The sequence below is a fragment of the Sander vitreus genome, chromosome 7 (assembly GCF_031162955.1).
Source record: "Sander vitreus isolate 19-12246 chromosome 7, sanVit1, whole genome shotgun sequence".
NCBI classification, from domain to species: domain Eukaryota; kingdom Metazoa; phylum Chordata; class Actinopteri; order Perciformes; family Percidae; genus Sander; species Sander vitreus.
In genome coordinates this window covers 29,533,214-29,557,328 of record NC_135861.1, presented here as the reverse complement: position 1 = coordinate 29,557,328, position 24,115 = coordinate 29,533,214, and the positions used below count along the sequence as shown (strand labels likewise).

The 24,115-nt window shown below is 40.5% G+C and overlaps 2 protein-coding genes across 4 annotated transcripts in view; one reads left to right on the top strand and one right to left on the bottom strand.

Moving 5' to 3' along the window:
- The window catches only part of spryd3 (SPRY domain containing 3), a 60,749-nt gene extending 46,941 nt beyond the window's left edge, over positions 1-13,808 (bottom strand). The window contains exons 1-3 of one of the 3 annotated variants that reach the window (XM_078255883.1): positions 13,677-13,808; positions 5,152-5,279; positions 2,476-2,551 (exon numbers count right to left, since the gene is read on the bottom strand). In XM_078255883.1, coding sequence (XP_078112009.1) covers positions 2,476-2,551; positions 5,152-5,279 — 204 coding nt within the window. In that variant the 5' untranslated portion in view covers positions 13,677-13,808. The remainder of the gene's footprint in view (positions 1-2,475; positions 2,552-5,151; positions 5,280-13,676) is intronic. The other 2 variants (XM_078255881.1, XM_078255882.1) reach the window with 2 other exon arrangements.
- A 2,488-nt stretch (positions 13,809-16,296) lies between these two features.
- Positions 16,297-19,453, top strand: igfbp6b (insulin-like growth factor binding protein 6b). Its single transcript, XM_078255880.1, has 4 exons — positions 16,297-17,003; positions 17,970-18,004; positions 18,746-18,865; positions 19,268-19,453. The coding sequence occupies exons 1-4, from the start codon at positions 16,667-16,669 to the stop codon at positions 19,379-19,381; spliced, it is 606 nt and encodes a 201-aa protein (XP_078112006.1). The 5' UTR covers positions 16,297-16,666; the 3' UTR covers positions 19,382-19,453.
- The last annotated feature ends 4,662 nt before the right edge of the window (positions 19,454-24,115 follow it).

Genomic DNA, 24,115 nt, shown 5'->3' with positions numbered 1-24,115 from the left:
GTGGGTTAGATCATAAACCCCAAAATACCGGCAACAAAACACTACCTTATACTGAAATAAGGAATTTTTTTGTGGTTTTTTCACAACTATTTACACCCAAAAGAAATCAGAACATGTACAAAAACTTAAATGGCTGCACACATTCTAAGAGACACAGCCACTGCGCTGTATTTAAAGTAAATTTCAGTCAGCTGTCTCTGGTGTTTTAGTATATTTGATGTCTAACAAAGCTGAAAAATACAGCTCACTGTTCAGTTTGTTAGGTTTAATTAAATCCAAGACCATCATGGGGTGGGTGCAATTCCAGCAAAGTTTGACGATTATCATGATAATACCGTTTACTGTGATATTTCTGGCCACAATAATTGTAGCATGAACATTTTATACCCACACCTCCCTCTTCCAGAGCCCCGGTGGCTTCAGGGGAAAACCTCCACAACCACCTCCACCCCTCTGACATGACGCCAGCCTGCTAGTTCAGTCCAATCGGAGCAAAATGACACACTCTACCAAGCAGAATTAGGTGAAAGGTAATGCAGGCAAACACAGGAGAATAATGAGTCTGCATTTGTTCCCATCCTTTGTCATTGTCAGTGACTTTTCCTGGTTATTTCTCTCTCTCGTCTAAATATTCTGCCTTTGTATCATTCCTCGCATGTCTTTCTCCCCTTCCCCACTTTATCTGCCTCCCTCATTCTCTACCTCCGTCTTCAGCCCAGACCCCCAAAGTCGCTGGCCCTGCATGACAGCTCATGTGATGTGATACCAAACTTCTTGGTTTTCTCCGACAAAAAATTCCAGGACCGATTCCTTTTCAGTCTTGCACTTAAAGGATAATACTCCTATACCCCTGCTTGGTGAAATAACTAAATTCTTAGCAGGTCATCACTTCCACATGTCAACTGTTAAAATACTATTTGGGTCTGTATGATTGAAAAAAGCTAAAATACATGTGAGATGGAAAAAAAAAAAGAAAAGAGCAGGAATGTGCTCACTGATGAGCCGTTTAGTTATGTTGATATGAATTTCTGTTCGAATAAATCTATTAAAACAAGTGGAATGTTCAGCTCGACTTGAGGAAGACAGATGATGAAAACTGGAGAAAGTGCAGCAGCGGTGACAGAGGTGAAATGGATTCCTTGCGAAAGCAGAACGAGGAGACACACGAGGACAGCAGTGACGCATACGTCGACAGAAGCCTGACCTTTATCAGAATAGTCGCTCCCAAATTTTTGAGAGATCTGGGAAACTGACAGCCTATGCGTCACACAGTGGAGAACAATGTAGCATAAAACTCTGGGTAATGACCACACTAAAATCCACTCGTTTAAATGTCAGAGAGATCTATCAGGCTGCAAATGTGATTTTTATTTGAATATAAACGTTGTTATCGTTAAGATGTTCTTGCTAGGGAGGAAGAGGGAGTGATCCTGAGGTCAGATGAGAGTTTGAAATCACATTTAATAGAAATGTCACATCTGGCACAAATCTGGGACACCACAAATAACGTCAAATCACATTGTCGGCCTGATCAAAATCTCACTGGAGCAGATGTCTAAAGTGGGGCTTCTCTTCAAAAACTGAAAGAAGTCTGAAAAGAATAGTGGAAGAAGAAAATAATTTACACTGATGCTGCATGGTCCTGTCTGGCTCTATTTGCAGCTCAGCAGAATGACGCAGGTTCACAGTATAATGTATAGCCCCAAAGCCAAAAAACTGCCTCACCTGCCCTCTCATAACCACACGTCACAAGGCCTGCTCTGACGTGCACCATCAACAAACAAGCTGGCTCATAAATTACACACTGCAACCCTCTGCACCCAATTCATGACTGAACTCTTGCAACTTTCCTGTGCTAAATAACCAAAATACCTTTCTCCTGTATGTATAAGAACTATTAGAATGGCCTGAAACAGAAATAAATGGCAAATAAATGTCCAATAGTTTCTCCTGCTGCCAGTCTGCCTGCCTGTCTGCTGAAAACACTGTGTGTTAGACTAATCTTTGTGCTCAAAGATACCGCCTAACCCACACCCTATCCCTCATTCCGCTGCAGCTCGGACATTCTTGAGGTAGTGGTTTTGCACTGGTGAACTGGGACTGTAGGGGGGCGCTTAGGATTTAATATGAAGTTAAGAAAATTGTCAGCAATGGGATTCCAGGGGATAAAATTGCTGGCTGGATGGTAAAGCAATATTGGGCACACACAGGGGTGATGGTATGTGGTAAACGTATCATATTGTGAATAATCCCCCACCCCAACATTTCAAAATGAACGATTGTGCAAAGGACAAACAGTCTTCTTATTTTTGAACGATTACCATATATCCAAACAAAGTAGACGCACAAAAAGCAACACAGTTAGAGAACAGCAGTTGAACTAAGCCAACGGTCAGGTCTTGCAACTCAATCAGAACTCAGTTACAATAACAATGTCAGACGCTGATTTACAGCATCACCATCAATGAGCCTTACCTCAAAGTAGCAATTTCCCTTCGATAAAGGGTGGCCTGCCACATAGCAACCCACCTCTTCGGAGTTCCCTTGGTAACTAAAGAGAAGAAATTACAGGTTAACAATGGGTGACTTTGAATAGGTGCTGCATGCACAATCAGAAACATCTTGAAGAACGGCCTCATCTTTTCATCAAAAGACTGTCGAGACACTATCAATATAATCATCAGATGCACCAGACATGTGCAACAGAAATGAGACTAAAATATGTACCCATTATAAACAATTACATAGAACCTCTCATTAGCTGGATGATTAGAGAAATATATATCAAATGACATGCACATGATTACTGGCTGTTACAGTTTTATAAGATATGATGTCCATCAGCTTTATATAAGAAAAGAAGGGATGGTTTAGCCTGACGTCGTCATACTCAGATTCTAGTCAGACTATGAGTCTGATACTGCTCCATTGGGCTGCGATTATGGGGCGTGTTTCAACCGAACCAGGAAAGAAAATGCCTCTGCACTCAATTGGATAGACCCCCCCCATCTTCTTAGCGACCATCGGGGCCAGCTGATAAATTAAAACTTTTGCCGAATCCCGTAGGAAGGACGGCAAAAACGTCTTTCCGATCGACAAATGCCTTTATCGCGGTTCTCTGTTCCTCTTCTAAAATGAATGCGCTGTCGATATCTTCTATAACAGACGCGATGGCAGAAGCTACACATCTTAATTCTCCGGCGGCAGCCATCTTTGTTGTAAACAAATTCAACCCAAGCGCTCTTCGTGACGTGACGTGGTTGATTACGTTACTGTTGATCATCTGTCCATCATCGTATAAAACCCGCCCTGACAATTTGATTGGTCCGAACGGCTCTGGTTTGAGCATAGTTGCTCCACAACGGCTCAAGTCCAGACCCAACTTCCAGAACTCAAATGTTGTGGGCGGGGCCAAGTTCGGCTGGCATCCAGGCTAGGGATATTTTGTTGAGGAAGAGAGAACTGGAGACGTATAAGGACAAATCGGTATTAAGCAGCTGAATTAAATAAGGAGGTGGCAGTAGCTCAGTCTGTGGGGACTTGGCTTGGGAACCGGAGGGTTGCTGGTTCAAGTCCCTGTACGGACCAATTACAGAGTGTGGACTGGTAGCTGGAGAGGCGCCAGTTTACCTCCTGGGCACTGCTGAGGTACCCTTGAGCAAGGTCCCACAACTGCTCAGGGCACCTGTTCATTGGCTTAGCAACATGCTAAACCTTTAGGATGTTCTTTACAGCAATAGCTTCTGAGGCCTTTTCTTTCTTAAAGCTCCACTGTGTAATTTTTTGAGTTGATTCTTAGCAAAAAAAAAAAAACTTTGTTCTTTCACAAATATGTGATCATTCGTGTGTAATTACTTCCACCAACTAATCAAAGTATTCGCGTAAGCGTAGAATCTGCCATTCAGAATCATTCAGAATACATACGGGCGAGTCGCTCGAGTGACGGCCGCCCTGTTGCGCCTCCATCTTTAAAATACATTAGCCAAAGAGGGACATACCTCCGCCTTTCGCCCTTTTACACTCAGTGGCACCGTGACGAATGCCAGGGAGGGGGAGAAGATTACTCGCGACTGCCGGCAGATTTGAAAGCCTATTCTCGAGGACATGTAACGGAGTCGCCAAGGAAGTTAAAAAGAGAATTAAAAACGACAAAGCGACAGGCAAAGCAACAAGACCAAAGTTAATATTGGAGTGGCTTTTCCAAGATGGAAAGAGCTCATAAGGAGCAAGGATTTTAAAAAGGGACACAGAAGCCTATTTGTGTAAATTCGAAGTTTTATAGTTTCTTGGCTAACTATAGCATGGTTGTGCATAACGCTAGAACGACGTCTAGGATACTTTTCCTCGCGTCAATGATGAAAAAGGATTGTCTACCTTGTAACATAAATGTAATCATATGTGTCGTGATTTCCCTGGCAGACAACTCACGTCATGTGCAGTTGTAACACAGACTAGCTACAGCTAGAACAGCTGCATGTAAACAATGGAGATACTAAGAGCTAATTACGGTTTCATTGACATTGTTCATACTGCTCAGAGAAATATATTAAAAACACAAACCTCCGTTGCTTCTCTCCTACGCTGTAAACATTGCTTTACACTATTAATCTCGTACAGTACACAGAATAACGATAGCACGGATACTTTACTAACATTAGCTTGCATATGTTTGGGAACCTGATAGCTGATGTTAGCAATGAAATGGTACCAAAATAACGTAAAACTATTATTACACTGGCAGGAACACTCTTGGAATAATACGGCCACCGTAGGAGTTAAAACACGCTCGGAATGGGAGGGGCTAGAAAGTAATATTCAGTTGGTTGTCATATACCATTTCACCGCTAGATGGGAGAAAATCTTACACAATGTAGCTTTAAATGAAAAGAAACACATAGCCCATAAGAATGATTATAAAATAGTAATTTCTGACCCAATATCTTGCTAGGCAAAACATACACAACAGAGGAAAAATGTTGAAATGCGTAATAAACACACACGTTTTGACGCTCATTATAAAAAGGGCGTCAATGACTTGGCACATGGGAAACCAACACAGAGAAACAAACACAATATAACACAGAAGCATCTTTCTATATAAACCCAATCCAACAAAGCCACATAATCACATAATTTCGAGAACAGGCTGACCTGAGTGTGTCTCCATCCTTCTGTAACCTCATGTATCGTTCCTGTGCAGGGCGCCCATCCCCAATATCTCTGATTCGACGCCTCAGATTCAGGAGGCATCTGTGGTGTAGTACGTTGAGGTCATCCATCTGAATTAAGAACATGGGACAGTGAAAAGAAATTGGCACTTGACCACACGTTCAGCAGGTTGTGCAATGTTTTCTGCCATGGTTGTTTGTTGCCTGATGAAGAAAAATCACAGCTAGGAGGAAACTGAATTACAGTGCCAAGACTATGGGTTTCCCCGAGTGCAAAAGTTGCCCCCACCGGGCCAAAGCCACTGGGAATTAGTGTTTAATATATTTATACAGTTACAGTGGGGCGGCTCGGTTGGAAACTTAGATATAGTTTTTTTATTTTTTTTTTCTTAAACTACAGAACAGTGTGTGGGGAGGGGGGGGGGGGGCTATAAGTTATATATAGCCATGTTTTTAATATCTTCAGTTAGCTTTTAGCACTGACTTAATGTAGTGTTTTTAAAAAAAAGACACTTGCCACCGGGCTATACAACTTTTCTGGGATAAAACACTGCAACTACCCAGCTCCTCTAAACCATGTACCACTGATTCTTCTATACAATAGTTGTTAAGTTTGTTTCTGATAAGTACTCTCATACATTTCTTGTATGAAAATCAAGATGAAGCCCCGATGAGGGCACAGAGGCAAGTTCAACATATCATCATGGAGGTACTAGCTTCAACTAGGCTTCAACTAACAATGATGTTCTCAATTAAGGGATTCATTGTTTGGTCTATAAAATGCTTACTTTGTGCACCAAACTGTTCAAAATCCAATTATATCGGGGAGGGGCGGCGCAAGATATGGAGTGAGACAGCGTTTGTGAGCGCTCCTGCAGGGCCGCTAATAATTTGATGTTTCAACGGTATCCAAACTACGAAATACTACTTAAATCATATACCCCTGTCATCAACAACCATCAGCGTTTGATATCAGTTTTTTTCGCTGCTGTAAATGGCGGCAAAGCTCCGAAAAACATAAGTTTTCCGCTTCCTCCAGTACAAGGCCCGAGGCCTCGCCACCAGGTGTTCAAGGTAACCCCGACCGACCTGCTGCGCAAACAAAACCAGGAGCTACAAGCATGGATCTGGACGTGATAAAGTCGGACATCCTCTCTTCTCTGAGATTGGATATATCAACAGCGATAAGGCAGGAACTGAAAAACACGTTAGCTGACGATTTTGACACACTAAAATGTGAACTACAAGCGGTAAAATCTGAAATTGTAAACACCACCACTGCCATCCGGTCCGAAATTGAGCAAATGAGAGGAAATATCAGAGACATTGAGGTGGGGGCTCTCAACATGGTCGGATGAAGTTGTTTCCCTTCAAACCACGGTGAGCACTCTTAAACGTGAAGCGGAAGACCATACCTGAGACTGTATGGAGATTTTAAGAAGAGCTCGAGATCACGCCCCGCTGAGTTACAACGGAAATTCGGCGGCCATCTACCCGGATTATACAGCGAGTGTAGCCAGAGCAAGAGCGGCCTTCACGGATGTCCGAAAACTACTCAGAGGACGACAAGGAGTCCGTTATGGTCTGCTTTTTCCAGCCAGATTCCGAGTCACACACAACGGAGAGGAGAAGGAATTTCGGGATGCGGCTGACGCGATGGACTATGTGAAAAGGAGAATAATCCCAGGGACAGAGTCTGAGACCTGATAAGGTCTCCCACCATCTCTAACCTGGTGGGAAAAGAACATCGTTGATAAGTATCTGAGCCTTTATATAAAGTAAGACCTACTCCATTTCTGAAATACTGACTCTCCGTTTTCGTATCCATACACAGTTATGATTAATCTGTCATGTAGGAAAGGTAGCGCGATCGTAGCGACACATTGAGAATATAACTACAGTATGTGTATGTGCACGTGTTTGTGTGTGCGTCGCGGTTACAGGTGCGCACGGTTGATCAAAGTGTCGAAATGAGTACATTTTATTTACAGTAATCTGATTATTTGGCTCCCAATTAGGATGACCTGGTTTATTTAACAGTTTTACTTTACTTTTTTTGTAGGCCCACAATGTCCTCAGTTGATCAATCTGATCCTATATCCTGTGTGTCTTTTTAGTTTAGATACTTTGAACATGCCTATCCCCTATATGCAGGAAACAGTTAGGGATTTATGTAATTTGTGGTGCCGTTGTTATACCTTGCCTTTATTTTACAGTGTGGTTCTGTAGGAGCCGGTGTAGTGAACATATGACAACCCCTGTCCATATCTGGATCTATAAGCACAGGCAATTACTAATACACACTATAGCCTAATAGATATCTAGCATAGAGAACAGTTTACATAGCTGCTTGTTCGCCTTGTGCAGCTTGGGACTAGGTCCCAAAGAACTAACTTGACACTCATGTTCTTGAGTCCAAGAGAGTTCCCCGCTCTGTTTGTTTTGGTCCCAGTGCTCCCCTTGGGATCTTTGTCCGTTAAGAAAAACGGTGAGAGAAGTAGTTCGTTCCTGAATACAGACTCAACAATATCCTAATGCCTAGTATTGCTATTATGGCTTTGTCTCACAGCTGCTGGTTATTTAATTATTCCTTCATTATTAATTATTCATTCATTTTTTTTAATTGTTATTCTCATTTTCAATTTGTATTCCTTCCTCCGCCCCCTCCCTCACTCCTATTACAACCACTCAGACCTGCCTTCTCTCCAGACCTCCTCATGCATTTAAGTAATTCCCCTTAATTTATATATTTTGAATGGGGTAAAAAAACTAAAATCCTACGTCAGCTGAAGCAATTTCAGTGTCAGATAGCGTTTCTACAAGAAACACATTTATCTGACGTGGAGCACGAAAAATTAAAGAAATCATGGGCTGATAAAGTGTACTTCTCATCTCATCCATCGGGGAGAAAGAAAGGTGTATCCATTTTGATCCATAAACAAGTCAACTTTAGTTTGGCCACAATCCATAAAGGATACAGAGGGGAGATTTATTTTGTTAAATGGTTCCATTTTATGGATGTATATGCTCCAAAAGAGGACAACCCAGATTTCATTATAAAAGTCTTCAACTTGATAACACAGCATAGCTCTGGGACCTTGCTAATGGGTGGAGATTTCAATTGTGTTATTTCACAATGTACAGATAAACAGCCAGTCTCCACTACTATGCCCTCTCAAATGAGTAAAACATTAAAATAGCAATCTACAGAACTGGGACTCGTCGATGCATGGAGAAGCAAATACCCCAATTATAGAGACTTTACATTTTATTCGCATAGGCATGCATCCTATTCCAGAATCGATTATTTTTTTTACCCCCAAGGCTGAACTATACAGAATAGCTGAGTTGACGATTTTACCAATGACTATTTCTGACCATTCACCTATTGAACTCTCATGGAACATAGGACATAAGTCAACACCTAGACAATGGAGGTTAAATGCATCTCTCCTTAATGACAAAGAGTTCATCAACCTCATCACAACAGAATTTAAATTATATTTGGACACCAACACCTCCCCAGCAATATCACCACTTATATTATGGGACTGTGCAAAAGCCTACCTCAGGGGTCGTATTATCTCTTTTGCAAGTGCCAGAAAGAAAAAGAGGGATGCTAGACAACAGGAACTAGAACAAACAATTATAAAATTGGAACAACAACATAAGCAGAGCTAAAATCCTACTCTCTTAACTGATCTTAGAGACGCACAAAGGGAATATAATAATCTGGTCACTGGGAAAATAGAAGGCAATTTAAGGTTCACCAATCAGAAGTATTATGAGCATGGTAATAGAGCTAGCCGACTATTAGCATTCAGATTGAGAAAGCAGCGGTCGTCAAACATAGTACAGAAGCTAAAAAGTAATAACTCACCTAATCCTATTACAAAACCGGATGAAATAGCTGAACGTTTTGCTGGATTCTATAAATCATTGTATGAAAATACTGACACCTTCTCTGATGTTAACACCCTAACGTCCTTTTTTGGAAAATATTAAATTAACTGAATTATCCGAGACAATGGCAAAAGACATAGATGAACCCACTGAGGAGTGGGAGATTAAAGAGACAATCGCATCCCTGAAAAATAATAAAAGTACAGAACCCGATGGCTACATTAATGAATTTTCTAAAAGGTTTTAAAGAAATATTGTCCCCCCTTCTACTAAAAGCATATCACCATGCTCTACAATCTGGCACACTGGCACCATCTTGGAGAGAAGCAACTGTTGTAGTAATACCCAAAGAAGGTAAAGACCCTACTGAATGCCAATCATACAGGCCCATCTCTCTATTGAACGGCGATATATGTATTTTAACGGCAAGTGTCTTGGCAGTACACTCCAAACCCTTAAACGGTTCAGACTTCATACAATGGATACAGATACTCTATTCACGTCCACTGGCTTCAGTCAAAGTTAATGGTCATATATCGGCAAGTTTTGCATTAGAGCGGGGTTGTAGACAAGGATGTCCTCTTTTACCCTTGTTGTTTGCTATCAGTATTGAACCCCTAGCCCAGCTCATCCGAGATGATTGTCTCTATTAATGGTGAAGAACATACATTTTCATTGTACGCTGACGATGTAATGATGTTCTTAACGGAACCTGCAACAACAATACCGCGTTTAAAAGATCTTCTCCAGTACAGATATTATTCGGGATATAAGAAAAGTTAATATGGATGAGACTGAAGCTATGGATGTTAATGGCCAAATTCCAATATCGGTTAAACTTAACAGTGGGTTTAAATGGACTAGGGATGGTTTCAAATACTTGGGTATTTTTATCCCCCCCCCCATCTACAGAAAAACTTTATGAAGCTAATTATAAGAAAATAATCAAACACATCAGTGAGGATCTAGAGAGACGGTCGACACTTTCTCTATCTCTAATAGAGAGTAGAGCTGAGTAGAGAGTATACGGATGAACGTTTTGCCCAGGTTGTTGTATCTTTTCCAGATGCTGCCCATAGAAATGATAAGAATTTGATAAATTAAACAAAATGGTTTCAAAATGTATTTGGCAAGGAAAACGACCAAGAGTAAGATTAAAAACATTGCAGTTAGCTAAACCAAATGGGGGTGTGGGACTTCCAAACTTTAGATATTACTTCTGGGCCGCACAACTGAGACCCCTAATTTCTTGGATTAAGGATTTGTCATATACACAATGGCTTGATATTGAAAAGAGCCTCAGCCCAATACCCCTCAAAGTACTGCCCTCTTTAGATGTTAGTCTTAAAAATACCCAAATGGGGCAGTGGACTAGAGTAACCCTAAAAATCTTTGAAAGCAAATCTCATCTGCGGGCAGTTTAGGTTACTTGGAAGTTTTTGTACCAGCACATATGGATGCAGGCTTCAAAAAGTGGTCTGAATATGGACTGTGTTATATGTATCAACTCATTCATAATGGAGAGCTTAAGTCATTCGAACAATTAAGACAGGAGTTCACCCTTCCAAGGACTGACTTTTTTAGATATTTACAACGGAGGCATTTTCTTACAACACATAAAGAATGGGAAAAAGTGAAAAATCCGAGTCTAATCGAAGAATTATTTTTTTTAATTACAAGCTGGAAATGAGGTTGGAAGGGTGCTCTCTAAGTTATATTCAACTTTTTTGTTAATGAACCCAAACAACACTATACAAACAAAAGAGAAATGGGAGGTTGAAATGAATGCAGATATCTCATTAGATACCTGGACAGAGATTTGCAGGGAGGCACATCAGATGACGAACGCAAATATCTGGAGGGAGTTCAGATGGAAAGTTATAATGAGATATTTCCGGACACCACAAATAACGGCAAAGTGGGTCCTGACCTCCTCAGACAAATGTTGGAGAAACTGTGGACCACAAAGTGGGAACCACACTCACATTTTCTGGTCTTGTCTGAAGTTGAGTACATTTTGGAAGGAAGTGTTGAGAGAAGTGTTTCACCAAAATATCCCTAAAGACCCGAGAGTAGTCCTCCTTGGTTCAATCCCAGAAGGTTTTGGGGGAAGAGCCAAAATCTGTTACAAATACTCTTAGGGGCTGCTATTAAGTGTATCACGATAAGATGGTTGAAACCGGAACCACCTACATAGAATATATGGCTTAAAAAAGTATGGGAACTGTATGAGATGGAACAAATTACATATGCAATAAGGCTACAAAGACCCACATTTATAAAGAGATGGAGCCCTGTAATGAGTTTGCTAATGCAATAAGAAAAGTATACTTTTGTCTCATTTATTATTACAATTTTTTTTTCTTACTTGTTTATTTGTGTATTTTGTAGCAGCTGTAAATGTGTGAAGTGTAAGGTAAAAATGTAAAATTGTATTGTATGTATGGAATGGAATATTTTGGTGAAAATAAAATATGAGTTCCAAAAAATAAAAAAATAAAATAAAATTATATCCAGTTTACAATCACATAAGACTTAGAAAAGCAGCAAAAACTGAGAAGCTGAAGAGATAGCGTGATATACAATTACGTTGTCTAAATTGATAATAAGCACATACTAACTCAATTTTCTCAGAAAATCTGTTGTGAAACATTTTGAGGGAATAGCATTTGAAGAATTGCAGATTTGTTTTAACATCACACAATTTTTGTGCATGCATGTAAACATCCTTTTTTTTTCTCTTTAATTTCACTTGAAACTATATACCACATTATTGATGATTATTTATCTAAAATCTCATTGTAAAAAAAACAAACAATTGTCAACCCTACAATATCGACATCTATGTATTTGGTCCAGAATATCGTGATATTAGATTTTCTCCTATCGCCCAGTCCTACTCTAGTTACATTTTTTGAAATGTATTTCAGTTTACATAATTAAGTGTGCGCAAGTTCATATGTGAATAAATCTGGTACAAAACAGATACACAAATCATTCTAGCATTAGCCTACAACCTCTATAAACACAATTCAATGATAAAATAAGTTTTTGCAATGAGTGAGTTCCTGTGCGTGTTGCTGTTATGAAGACATACAACAAGCTCCCATACCTCTCTTTAGAGGTTTACTGTTCTTTTGTACACCACCATTACCCTCATTTTTTCTTGAGACACAGTTTTAATAATGGACATATCAGCTCTACATGTTTATATAACCCCCATGTGACGTAATTAAATGTGACCTTATTCTTTGCTGTATTTCCTTGCAGCGATAAGACAGAATGATTTCGCCTCATTGTCTCATGTGCCAATGAATCATGTATTTGCTCGGAGAAACACGAGACCAGCCATCCGAACACAAACACCATCTCTTTCACACACGCACACAATGATGACGCTGTTGTAATAAATACATTTTCTATGCACTGATTGTAATGAACACATTGTACATTGCCATATACACACTTGTAATGTGCATTGTAATATACTGTCATATCCAGCTACCTCAGATATATAAGCAACCTGTTATACTAATAATTCTTAATTTATTCTATCATCATTTGCACTTTTGCAATGCCCTATTGTATTACAGTTTACAATCCTCATATTGCATATGTATGCATGTGTAGAGTGTATGTACGTATGTACATAGTATGTGTATGTATATACAAACGTATGTCTGTACATATTAGTCAAATGTTTATATTTACCAAGTTCAGCTTTGTTGTCCTTGTTTTTAGCCGAATGTCTATTTCTTTGTATGTACTTTGAGAGCAACAGAAAGCCAGTGTCACATTCCTTGTATGTGTTCACACTTACTTGGCTATTAAAGCTGATTCTGATTTTAAAAACAGAACTCACAACATATTTTTTTTCCAAACACAGAGCGTGGTTGTATGGATGCTCAAGATATATCCTGGGAGGGGGGTTATAGATAAATTCGACTTCATATACAGTATCTCTATATATAGTTTTCACAGCTTTGTGCAGTCCAATCCAGACAAAAAGATGGTAAAGTTGAGTTTCTGTTTTGCAAATTTGTAACTGTAGCTTTTGGTTTGGGATGTCGTTCAGTGACGTTGGATGATGTCGTTAGGGCAAAGCAAACACGTCAAACTTCCACACTGCGTACCACTTTCTCTTAAAACCTCATTTAGATATTTTCCAAGTGATTTAAAGGAATACATGGAACCAATATAAAAACAAAAGACGTGAAACTGCCGCAACAAGGCGAAGGTGGGCGTGCCAATGTTTACACCTAACGCTGCCAAGCTTTGGAAGCTACAAACCGTGCTAACGATGAAGCTAATGCTAGCATGAATGTTCGGACAGGTAACTGATGCCATTTAAACTGAAAATGGTTATCAGCTTAATGTTAGTTTGAAAATAAATTAAAATGTAACGTTAATTATCCATATGTCAGTTGGTGACCAGGGGTCAATTCAGTCGCAAAGCTATATGGGTTAGCAACATTAGCGGCTAACGTGCTAGCAATTTGCTTTGAAAATGAGGTTCGGTGCTTAGCAAAGAGGATGGATGTTCCTAAAAGTGGAGCGCAGAACAACGATTTATTATAGGTCATTATCGATTAGTCAGTCGCTTACCTGTTATCTAGGCGGCTAATACGACAGAAACTCACTTTTTTTATCCATCAGCTATCCATAGCTTGTCATTAAAACTTTGGAAACTAGCTAGAGTTCGGCGCTTCCAATTGACATCACACCCTCGTTACTGAAGTAGCCAATCCATCGCGTTTTGAGAAATGGTGACAAGCTTTCAGCCAATCCTGTCTCTCGGATGCGTGCGTGCGTGTGTGTGTGTGTGTGTGTGTGTGTGTGTGTGCGTGCGTGCGTGCGTGCGTGCGTGTGTGTGTCCTATTTTGGCTCCAATTTGCCATATTTACCCACATGGAACTATAAAGTAACATAACATGGAAATATTTAAGTGCACAAGTACCATAACATTTTAAGTACAGTACTTGAGTAGATGTACATAGTTACATTTAACCACTGTTTTCATGATCCTAAACTAAAATATGAACAGCTTAACATATTTTGTGTGGATTCTGGTTGCTATCGTTTTCTATGTTGAAGTGGCAGCAGAGAGACATTCAGAGCCAGCTGGGATAGACCTGAGATAGGGAAGCAGAGAGGAGGAAGAAACTGTGTGACTGGAGGAGGAAAAATGACCCAAGGGCAGTGTGGAAAAGAGAGCCCCCGTTGGTCTGGCGTGTGTCTTGGAACATTCTACTGATATGTGGAAACAGACTAGCTTGCAAACTGATGGGAACACAAGACGGCAGGTGATTTTTGCCTTCCTTGCCAAGATTAATCAGAACAACAGGCTGCTGATGGCATGGCAGATTTTGGCCTCATGTAGCCCTGCAATCCAGTGGGAAGTACAGACCAGTGGGTATGTCTGTGTGTGTGCCCTGTCATGGCTGTACTACTGCTGCTGCAGCAAATGACCCAATACGAGGCAAACTGCACACAGCACATTTTATGTGTACCTAAATGTCCATCTTATTTTAAAGGTAGCGAGATACCATTACAGGTCAGCATTGTCTTTAATAGTCATTAATATCTGAATTCTGGTTATGCTGTCATTCAGTATTTTGGTATCATGTTCACATTGCATCTGTCCACAGAGTGCCCACGGCAGCAAGGCAAGGTCAGATAACACAGGAGACCATAAAACTTCAGATAGGAGAAGAATTCCTCTTCTCTACCAATGATCTTCATGTGCAGATCCTTGACATTGCTTTCAATTTCTCTTCTCATATATTCTTAAAGTGCCATAATGTGCTGTGTGGATAAAATATCTTTAATCAGAACGATTCCTTATATTTTTTTTGCACAAATAAAGTTGCTGATGCCTTAAATCTGTGGTTATAATAGAAAACATTTTCAGCTACATTTTCTCACCGAATTACTAAAATGCTAACATAAAATTACAGGCTTTATAAACTACCCAAAATTGGAGATTGGAGAACACTTCACAGTCTACTGAAGTATCCTAACTGCAGTAGTTGCAAAGTCACTTTTTGCTTCAGAGTAAAAATAATTATCTATTTTTGAGTATAACATCATTTATACAACAACAACAACAACAAATAATTTATTCATCAGAATACCTGACAGAACAGTGCAGACATGACAGATCAAGTGTTGTGTGCTGAAAGTGAAGGGCTGAGTAGTGATCATTTGAAGATGCCACCTGTGTAGAAAATCCTACCTGGCTGAGTGGAGCAATGGATTATTAGCAGTTTGGCTCGGGCCGGTGGATATGCATTCCTGCAAAAGTGAGCTCTCCACCTCCTCCTCCTCCTCCTCCTCCTTCTCCTTCTCCTACCAATTATCCAGATGATTACTCTTCCAATTCAAACAACTGGTGAGCAAAATCCTTCACTGCCCTCACACTCCAACATGTGATATGGTCCATGAAGTCAGTTAATATCGGATAGCTGCTGAAATGTAATCTAGGAGTTAAGTTGCTTATTAAAGACTGGATTAGTCTTCTTGCCGAGGCAATGTATCACATATCTGACTCAGCAGTGGTTTGATTATGCTGAAGCACAGTTTCAGTTAGTGTATGCTACATAAATTGTCACACTTCTGTTTTAACGTACATTCAGGAGATCACTGACTTTGTTTCTTTACTTACTTATTTATTTAGCATACAACTCATTAATTCAAAATTCTCTAAACTTTGATGTGTTTCTGTAATTTGACAAAAAAGACTCAGGTGTGGAACTTAGCTGTAGCATTACATGTTTGTCCAGGAAATATTCTCTACAGGATCCAAGCAGGAGATTCCACACAGTTTAGCATGTATTGTAGCAAATGGCATTGCAGTGGTGAGGATTATGGAGGCACATATACATTTGTATTTGTTACCATGGCAAATGTTATTCCAGAAAGGTCTCTGACATAAGAAAGAAAGTGCAAAAAGCCGAACATGACTGCGCATTTGTAATGTTGAGCATGAGTGGAAGAAGAAGGATTGGATGTATGTGTTAGTATAGAACAGGAAAGGGTGGAGAGATTTTGATAATTTCTGAAAGGAACATAATCCACCCCCCACTTGCTCTCTCGCTCCCTGCCACCTCCCTCTCTCTCTCTCTCTCTCTCTCTCTCTCTCTCTCTCTCTCTCTCTCTCTCTCTCTCTCTCTCTCCCTTTCTCTTTCTCTGAGTCCCAGCCCCTGAAGGTGTCATAACTGTGCTCTCTGTCTCTCTGTCTCTCTGTCTCTCTCTCTCTCTCTCTCTCTCTCTCTCTCTCTCTCTCTCTCTCTCTCTCTCTCTCTCTCTCTCTCTCTCTCTCACTCACTCACTCACTCTCTATCACCGCCTTTCAGATCTTTAAAAGCTGGTGCTTTGCTGTGTCTCTCTCGATCTCCATTTGTCTCCTCTGGCACTGCAGGGGACTCAACCGGCAAAGCACCAAGGAAAGCTACTGTATAGAAACGGGAAGAAGACTGAGGAAAGGGAAGAGAAAGGGAAAGAGAGTAAGGGAGAAATATACATCCAGAAATAGCATCAGCCACATTTAAGTGACAGAGAGTGACAGAGTGGAGAACCTGAGACCTGGACAGAAAATGCCTATCCTTTCTAACTTAACAACCGTTGTTTTGTTGCTGATTGCTCACTGCGGATCATGGACCGGGGCAAACCGCTTGGGCCCCTTCAAGGTCTGTCCCTCCTGCAGGGATCCACTGGGGGCAGGTCGCCCCCCCAGGGACCATAATGTTGCTGGCAGCACGTCAGTGTTGGCCCAGGGAGAGCCCTGTGGTGTGTACACCTTGAGCTGTGCCAAGGGGCTCCGCTGTGTTCCCCCACCAAGGGAGCACAGCCCCCTTCAGGCTCTGTTGCAGGGAAGGGGCATTTGCGCCAAGCACAGCAGGACTAGTCCCACTGAGAGGCCCCACCCCACAGGTAAGATACTGTACACACACACACACACACACACACACACACACACACACACACACACACACACACACACACACACACGTGCATGAAATCACATATGCACATGTACATGCATTAACCTACAGATGCACACAGATACATGCATGAACACTGCAGGTAGGCTAGACAAGTGCAGTGGCACAGCCACCACATATAATTGTATTTACAGTGTGTCTCCTGTGTTGCTGTGAATTGCATGTGATGCTGTGTCACTCACCAACAAAAAGAAAGGCCAATTAGTGTGTGACATTTAAGCCTGGATGCATGTGTGCACCACAGATGAATTTGCAGACCTCAAGCATCCAATACTGCTCAGCAGTGCCTCTGGAGTCACTGTGATAAAAAAAAAAAAAAAAATTTCATTGTTATTACAGTACTATTGTAAAAGGACTGTAATCATTGTTAATCAGAAATGATGACAAAACACACAAAAAACAAAGACCTTTTATTTAGTCTTAAGGGTGTATAAGTGAAGATGCATATCCCTGCATTTATGCAAATATCTAACAGTGTTATGTATTTCATCTATTTGAATGACAGGGTGCATGACAATGATGTGTCCTACAAGTCAGCCTCTCTGGAGAAAATTTAGAATGAATGTGAAACTGTCACAGTGTCACCTACATCCTGATCAAGCTGCTTTTTATTGCAGTGATCTCCATCTACTGTTCAAACTGAGATACTGCGATTAACTATCTGAAAAGGAAACTGATGGAAATGAGGTCTCTCGTTGAATGACCACCCCATTCAATTTCGTTGTACATGTACAATGACAATAAAGACTATTCTATTCTATTCTAGAGCCCATCTGAGTGGTTGCTCAGTGATGTTTTATTATATATGCAGCTTATATTGTAAAATGTGGTTTGATGTTAGCAGCTACGATGGTTTAATGTCACATTCTCATGCCATTGTGTGGTTTCCTCTCAGGTCCCCATCCCTCACACGGTGGTGACATTGAAAAAGTAAGTTCATGCTCTTAATTTACAATAAGTGAAGCTGATGAAACGTCACCTAAAAATCTGAGATGTAGTAAGCATTTTATGAAACAAGATTGTATTAATACACATCATATGTGATGGAGAGGGTTGTATATCGAGCTGCATTGCATTATATAGAGTTATTATCACAGATTCTCTGCTGTTTGGGGTGTTGCAGTGGCATGTACACACACTGCCCTGAAGCCATGCATTATGGTGCATGATGTGTGTGCTGCTATGCGGCAGAACTAATTGAGCATGATGAGAATCAGGAAAGTTTCAAGTCGGCCGCTGCCGCCACAGATTTTTCACTTTGCGAGCTCGGTGAGCTGCAGCATTTCGAACTAATATGTGTAGTAGTCACATAATAGTCACATAATTGACGAAGATGACACAGATTCATTTCACAAAGTGACAAGAAAAGGCACAGTCACTTCAAACCATTCAGTGACCTGAAAAGCCAAAGCATTGTGTAACAATATGGTTATATAATGCTATACAATATGTGACATCTGATATAAATATACACATTCTCTGCTTCTGGCTCTGATGCTGCATAACTGTAGCCAATCCTTTGTGATTTACATCGACATGTGTTGTGATCATAGAGGATTTCTGCCAACACAATCACCTGAGGGGAGACTTGCCACTGCTACTCCAAAGACAGGTCTCTCTATCTTTGCCTCTGGTGATGTATAAAGTCACACTCTGCATTGCTGTTTTCAGGCCCCCTGCCGCAAGCTGCTCAATAGTGTCCTGAGGGGTCTCGAGCTGACAATCTTCCAGTCGGACCGTGACATCTATATACCCAACTGTGACACTCGTGGCTTCTACAGGAAAAAGCAGGTAGGGTGTTACAGTCACCTGAAACATCATGAAACATATGACGGCCGGGAACTTTATTGGCTCTTGTGTGACGTGAGAATGGGTCTTTGCTACACTGACTTGGTGTTACTGTTTGTATTTCTGAGAGCTGCACTCCACTGCAGCTTTCTGTTTCAGTGCATCCGGAGATTTGTCTGTGACCACAGGGGCTGAGAATAACTGACACTTCTCTCTCTCTCTCTCTCTCTCTCTCTCTCTCTCTCTGAGCCTCTCAGCTGTGAGCTCAGAGAATCAGTACTGCGCTATGATGACATGTCATTTTCTCTCTCTTCCTCTCTCGCCACCTTTCCCACTCTCCCACTCAATCTCCACCCTCCTTTCCCCTTTTCAAAATCTCCCTCTCTGTCTTTTAATCTCACACAGTGCCGCTCCTCCAAGGGCATGCAGCGTGGCAACTGCTGGTGCGTGGATGAACTCGGCACGCCCGTGCCCTCACGTGCCAGCGAGGATGGCACTTTACCATGCGATGGGGAGTGAGGGATGAGTTCGTCCTATTGCTCTGAGCCTGGAGGAAGAGGAGAAGGTGGAGGAGGAGGAGGAGGAGGAGGAGAAGGAGGAGGAGGAGGAGGTGGTGGTGGTGGTGGTGGTGGAGGAGCAGGAGCACAGGGAGAGGGGGTGGCTTTAGCATGTGCTAGACACTGCCTGGACAGGAGGTAGCAGGGATAAACCACTTCCTATGGAAAATATACACCAGTTAACGTTCATGTCCTCTCTAGAAGCAAGACACACACACTCTCACAGTCCAGCAGCAGCAACAACATCTGCCTGAATGTTCGACAGTTGCAGCAACGTCCTCTGCGTCGTCCGGTGACATGCTGCATGCTCACATTAATGCTCCGTGAACTGCCTCAGTGATCCAAAGCGGTATTACTCCGAATGGTCTCTATATTCCCTGGCTCTTGTCCTGGCTTTCTAGTAGATTTTGATTTCCCTTTTTACTTTAGGATAGCTGACACTGCCTGTGTTTGTTCTGATCTCAGTGGGCTGAAATACTGTTACGCAGGTGATGTGACACAAGTGTTTGAAAAATGTGTCTCCCTCACCGTCCTCTCTCCCTCTCTCCAAAGATACACTGATATCAACATACCTAATTGACAGAATATTTCTTATTTCTATTAATTTATTTTTGAGTATGTGTTTCCATCAAGTACTGCTTGAATCTTACAGTATCTTATATATAAGTCAAGTCAGAAAAAAATAGTCATACGAATACGATCCTGGATGCTTCTGTTGATTTTATTTGTCAAAATGGCGTTCTGACTGCTTATTAGTTGATTGTTTGTACATATGTTGGAATTTTGTGGTCGACTGTGTGTTCTGAAGTGGCAGACAAAAAGCTTACGGCTGTTACCCTTTTCAAAAAGTTGTAAGGCATATTTTTATACACGTCAATATAATATTTTATATATGAATTGCTGGTTTATTTAATGAACTACAGTACAATGCCATGTATTTTTATATTGTCAGCAGTTTCTTATTTAAAGACAGAGATTATTTTATTTCATGTTAGGGGAAGTATTGTGCTTTAAAGGCACCTTTATGGAAAAAAAAACTCATCACATTCATCAGAGCTCTATTTAACTGCTGCACATCTTATGGTTATATCTCATGTTTTTAATTTCCTTTTTTATTTATGCTTTGTTTATTTGAGAATTGAGAATGTCCATGTTACTATTATGTTTTATTTTTGGCACATCATACTACAAATTCTGATTTCAGTAGAGGGAAAAAATGATCAAATTTGTTATTGTTATGTCTTTCCCAAGTCCTTGCAAAAGTCATGAAATTGTGTGCTATTAAAGTGTGATTAGAATTTATCTATTTCTGAACAATCTTGTTGTGCCAATGTGTGTGCTGTGATGAAAGGTCCATGCACAAAGGACCTGTAAGATTTGCAAATATGAAAATAAAACATAATGATAATAAAAATGGAGAAGAATTAAACATATATTAATATAAAGATGGCTGTTGGTTGCGTTCTTTTTTGTGAAATGCAGTCAGATTATGGTATTTGTGATGACTCTGAATGACGCTGCTGTTGATGATGATAAGGAGAGGAAGATGAGAATGATGATTATGACGGTGATACAGGATTTTCTTTACCTTTATTTAACCAGGAAAGACTCATACGTACACCTATGTGTACATAAACATAACATAGGTAACCCCAAATATGCCACAAATCCAGTGGTAGAAACACATTTACGTTAGTACAACTTTGAGGTTCTTGTACTTTAATTGTATGCTGCTATTCCTCTACTGCATTACATTTCTGAAGGAAATATTGTACTTTTTACTCCACTACCTTTTTTTACGTAATAGAAAAGGAGCCACTCTGCATTATGGGTACATTTTGCCAATAATATTACTTGTTATACTGTACTTTTACTAAAGTAAGTTTGAATGCAGGAATTTTAGTTGCAATAGAGTTTTTTACATTGTTGAAATGCTCCTTTTACCTAAGGATCAAAATACTTAATTCCACCAATGCAGAGATCAGATTTAAACAGAAATGCAATCATAACAAAAAAGATTCTCATACAATCATACAAAAGAGTTCATCCTCAATAAGACCATAAAAACTAGAGCCTAACGCCATGCTAGAGGCTCTACGAGGCTCTGTGTGTTCAGGCACTGCAGTTCTTTGAGGTAGTCATAAACCAAAGTATTGGACAAATATAATTTATAGGAATCTGATGATGGCGCTAAAAGAAAAATGAAGGATCATCAAAGTAATTACAATTCATTCTGAGGGGGACAGTAATGTCTCAACCAAATTTAATGGCAATCCAAGAGTCGTTCCATTACTGTAAGACAGACAGACAGACAGACAGACAAAGAGACAGAGAGACAGAGACAGTAAGACAGACAGACAGACAGACAGACTGACTGACTGACTGACTGACTGACTGACAGTTATTGCCATCGATAGAGCCAAGCTGCTAGTGTGGTTAAGAAGGCCAATCTAAAACAATAACTTAATGAGACTAACACATCAAAACATCCGCAGCCAGAGTAGAGAGTTTACTGTTTCTGCAGCAATGATCTGAATTCACAGAGCGAGAGACCAAATTTCACAAATTGTGAGGTCTGCCCCCAGTGGATCCCTGCAGGAGAGATCTCTGTCCAGGCCTCAGAGAAGCAGGCCGTGTTTTCACAGGCTTCTGAACATGGAGCCTGAGTCAAAGAGAGTCATCTAGAACAATTCATAAATATTTATAAGGAAAAAGTGTGCTCAACTGTTCTGCCAGGATGGAGATAATAGTGACGAAGATGATGAAGTGTGACACTAAATCAGTTGCCTAACCCCATTAACAATTACAGAGACTTCTGCACAGTCACCCTCCTGAAGCCTTGGCTGCTGTACTGAGGGTTCCTCTGAATCATCACCAGCACATGAACAGGTTACTGTGTTTCACTGATTCAGTTTGAGGCTTCATGCAAGTACACATTCCCTCTGAGAATCCCCTCTGTGGTCACAGTAACCAGTCGCCAGCAGTGAAACAGAAATTACACATTAGAGCCATGCTGCTTTTCTGCCATTATAGGCACATAAAGGATGATTTTCTCCTGCTTCGTAACACAGGGACCAGATACATGCCTGTTTCCAAGGTAACAGCATAGAATATCCCATTTGTCCCTGCGTAATATGGAATGAAGGCCTTGCAGAAAATGAAGGAGGAAGCATTATCCTTTGTAGAATCACACCACCACACGTCCTACTTCTCTATCTAGGGTGGTTTGCTATTCTTGGAGATTCTTTTCTGTGCATTGAGCATGAGATGAAGCCTGTCAAGCACAATACATCCACCTACTATTCTGTATGATTCCATTTAAAATAGTCAAATTATGATGTGAGTAAAGACACAAGCACATTTCTGTTTAAAATGAAACATTTAAATCAAGAGTCTTGCATGCAGATAGATTGGAGTGACTCAATTCTCTGTGTCAAAGTTCAGAAAATGTCCAGATGTTAAAGCTGATGACTGGCAACTGATAATTACTTCAAAATATTTCAAGATTTTCACTCATAGCATATTGGAAAAATGGAATTTCTAACGCAATAGAATGACAGGCCTTCAATGTGGAATACAAGATAAAACATACTTCCATACATTCAAATAGAAAACTAGGAACTAGAAACACAAAAATAGTAACTTAAAGGGGACATCTCTTGCATTTCACATTTAGGTAGCCTATCTTACATTTGGGTTTCTGGAGTGCCTGCCAACTTAAACTGAGAAATAAGACTACCCAGTCAGTTTTTTGTAGGCTGCCTTGATCCGAAAACATAAGATTCAGGAAGCCATTCAGATTTGGCTCCCCTTACTACATCCCCCCCCTTCATATCTGAGTATCTTCACCCAGCTTTTCTTTTTGGGAGGGGAGCTCATAGAGACAGATGCCACCCGTTCTGATAACGCCCATTTAATCCAATGATAACATTCGAAGCGGGTGCAGATGCTAAAACTACTCCTTATTTATAAAATGAATGTGAAATGTAAAGCAGAATAAAGTAAGTAGAGCTGTTGACAATATGCTAACACTTTAATAGCTGCTGAATATCAATAAAGCTAAAAAAAAAAAAAAAAGTCTTATATTAACACTAAATCAAAGACTCCTGGTGATGTGAAAGCTCTGCCTTTGGAGCATTAAAGGGTCACTCCACCAAGTTGACACATGAAGATCAGGTAGGTCCTACTCTGCCCGAGAAAGCAGGTGTACAATGTTTGAACCCTGATGGTGTCATATGATGTCATCAGGGTTGGGCTTGGAGACTATGAATTTATAACCGAAAGTCTGTGTTACAAACTTACTCCTGTTTGGAAAAACTGGTCTTTACCAGTCAGGGAAGGTCGACACTCTTTAATTGCATAATGTGAAATTATGGATGAGGTGTTTTTTGGAGCTTTATATAGGGACTAAAAGTTTGGATATCTCAAACTATGCAGCACAAATTTGAACCACTCTCTTTTTTGAAAAATCTGTCTCTCACAAGTCCACCATCTTTATGAAAGTTCAATATAACATTGCTGTAGCCCCCTTTAGTGACAAAACTAAAAACAATAGTGTTTTATATAAAACTGTGGGCAGCTCTGTTTCTGTCAGATGTGTACGCTTGTCCCTCGAAGCATGATGTTGTGACTATGTTTTGGGATCTTACCGCCCCTAGAGGTTACACATCTCTTTGGTCATCTATAATGAAAGCTG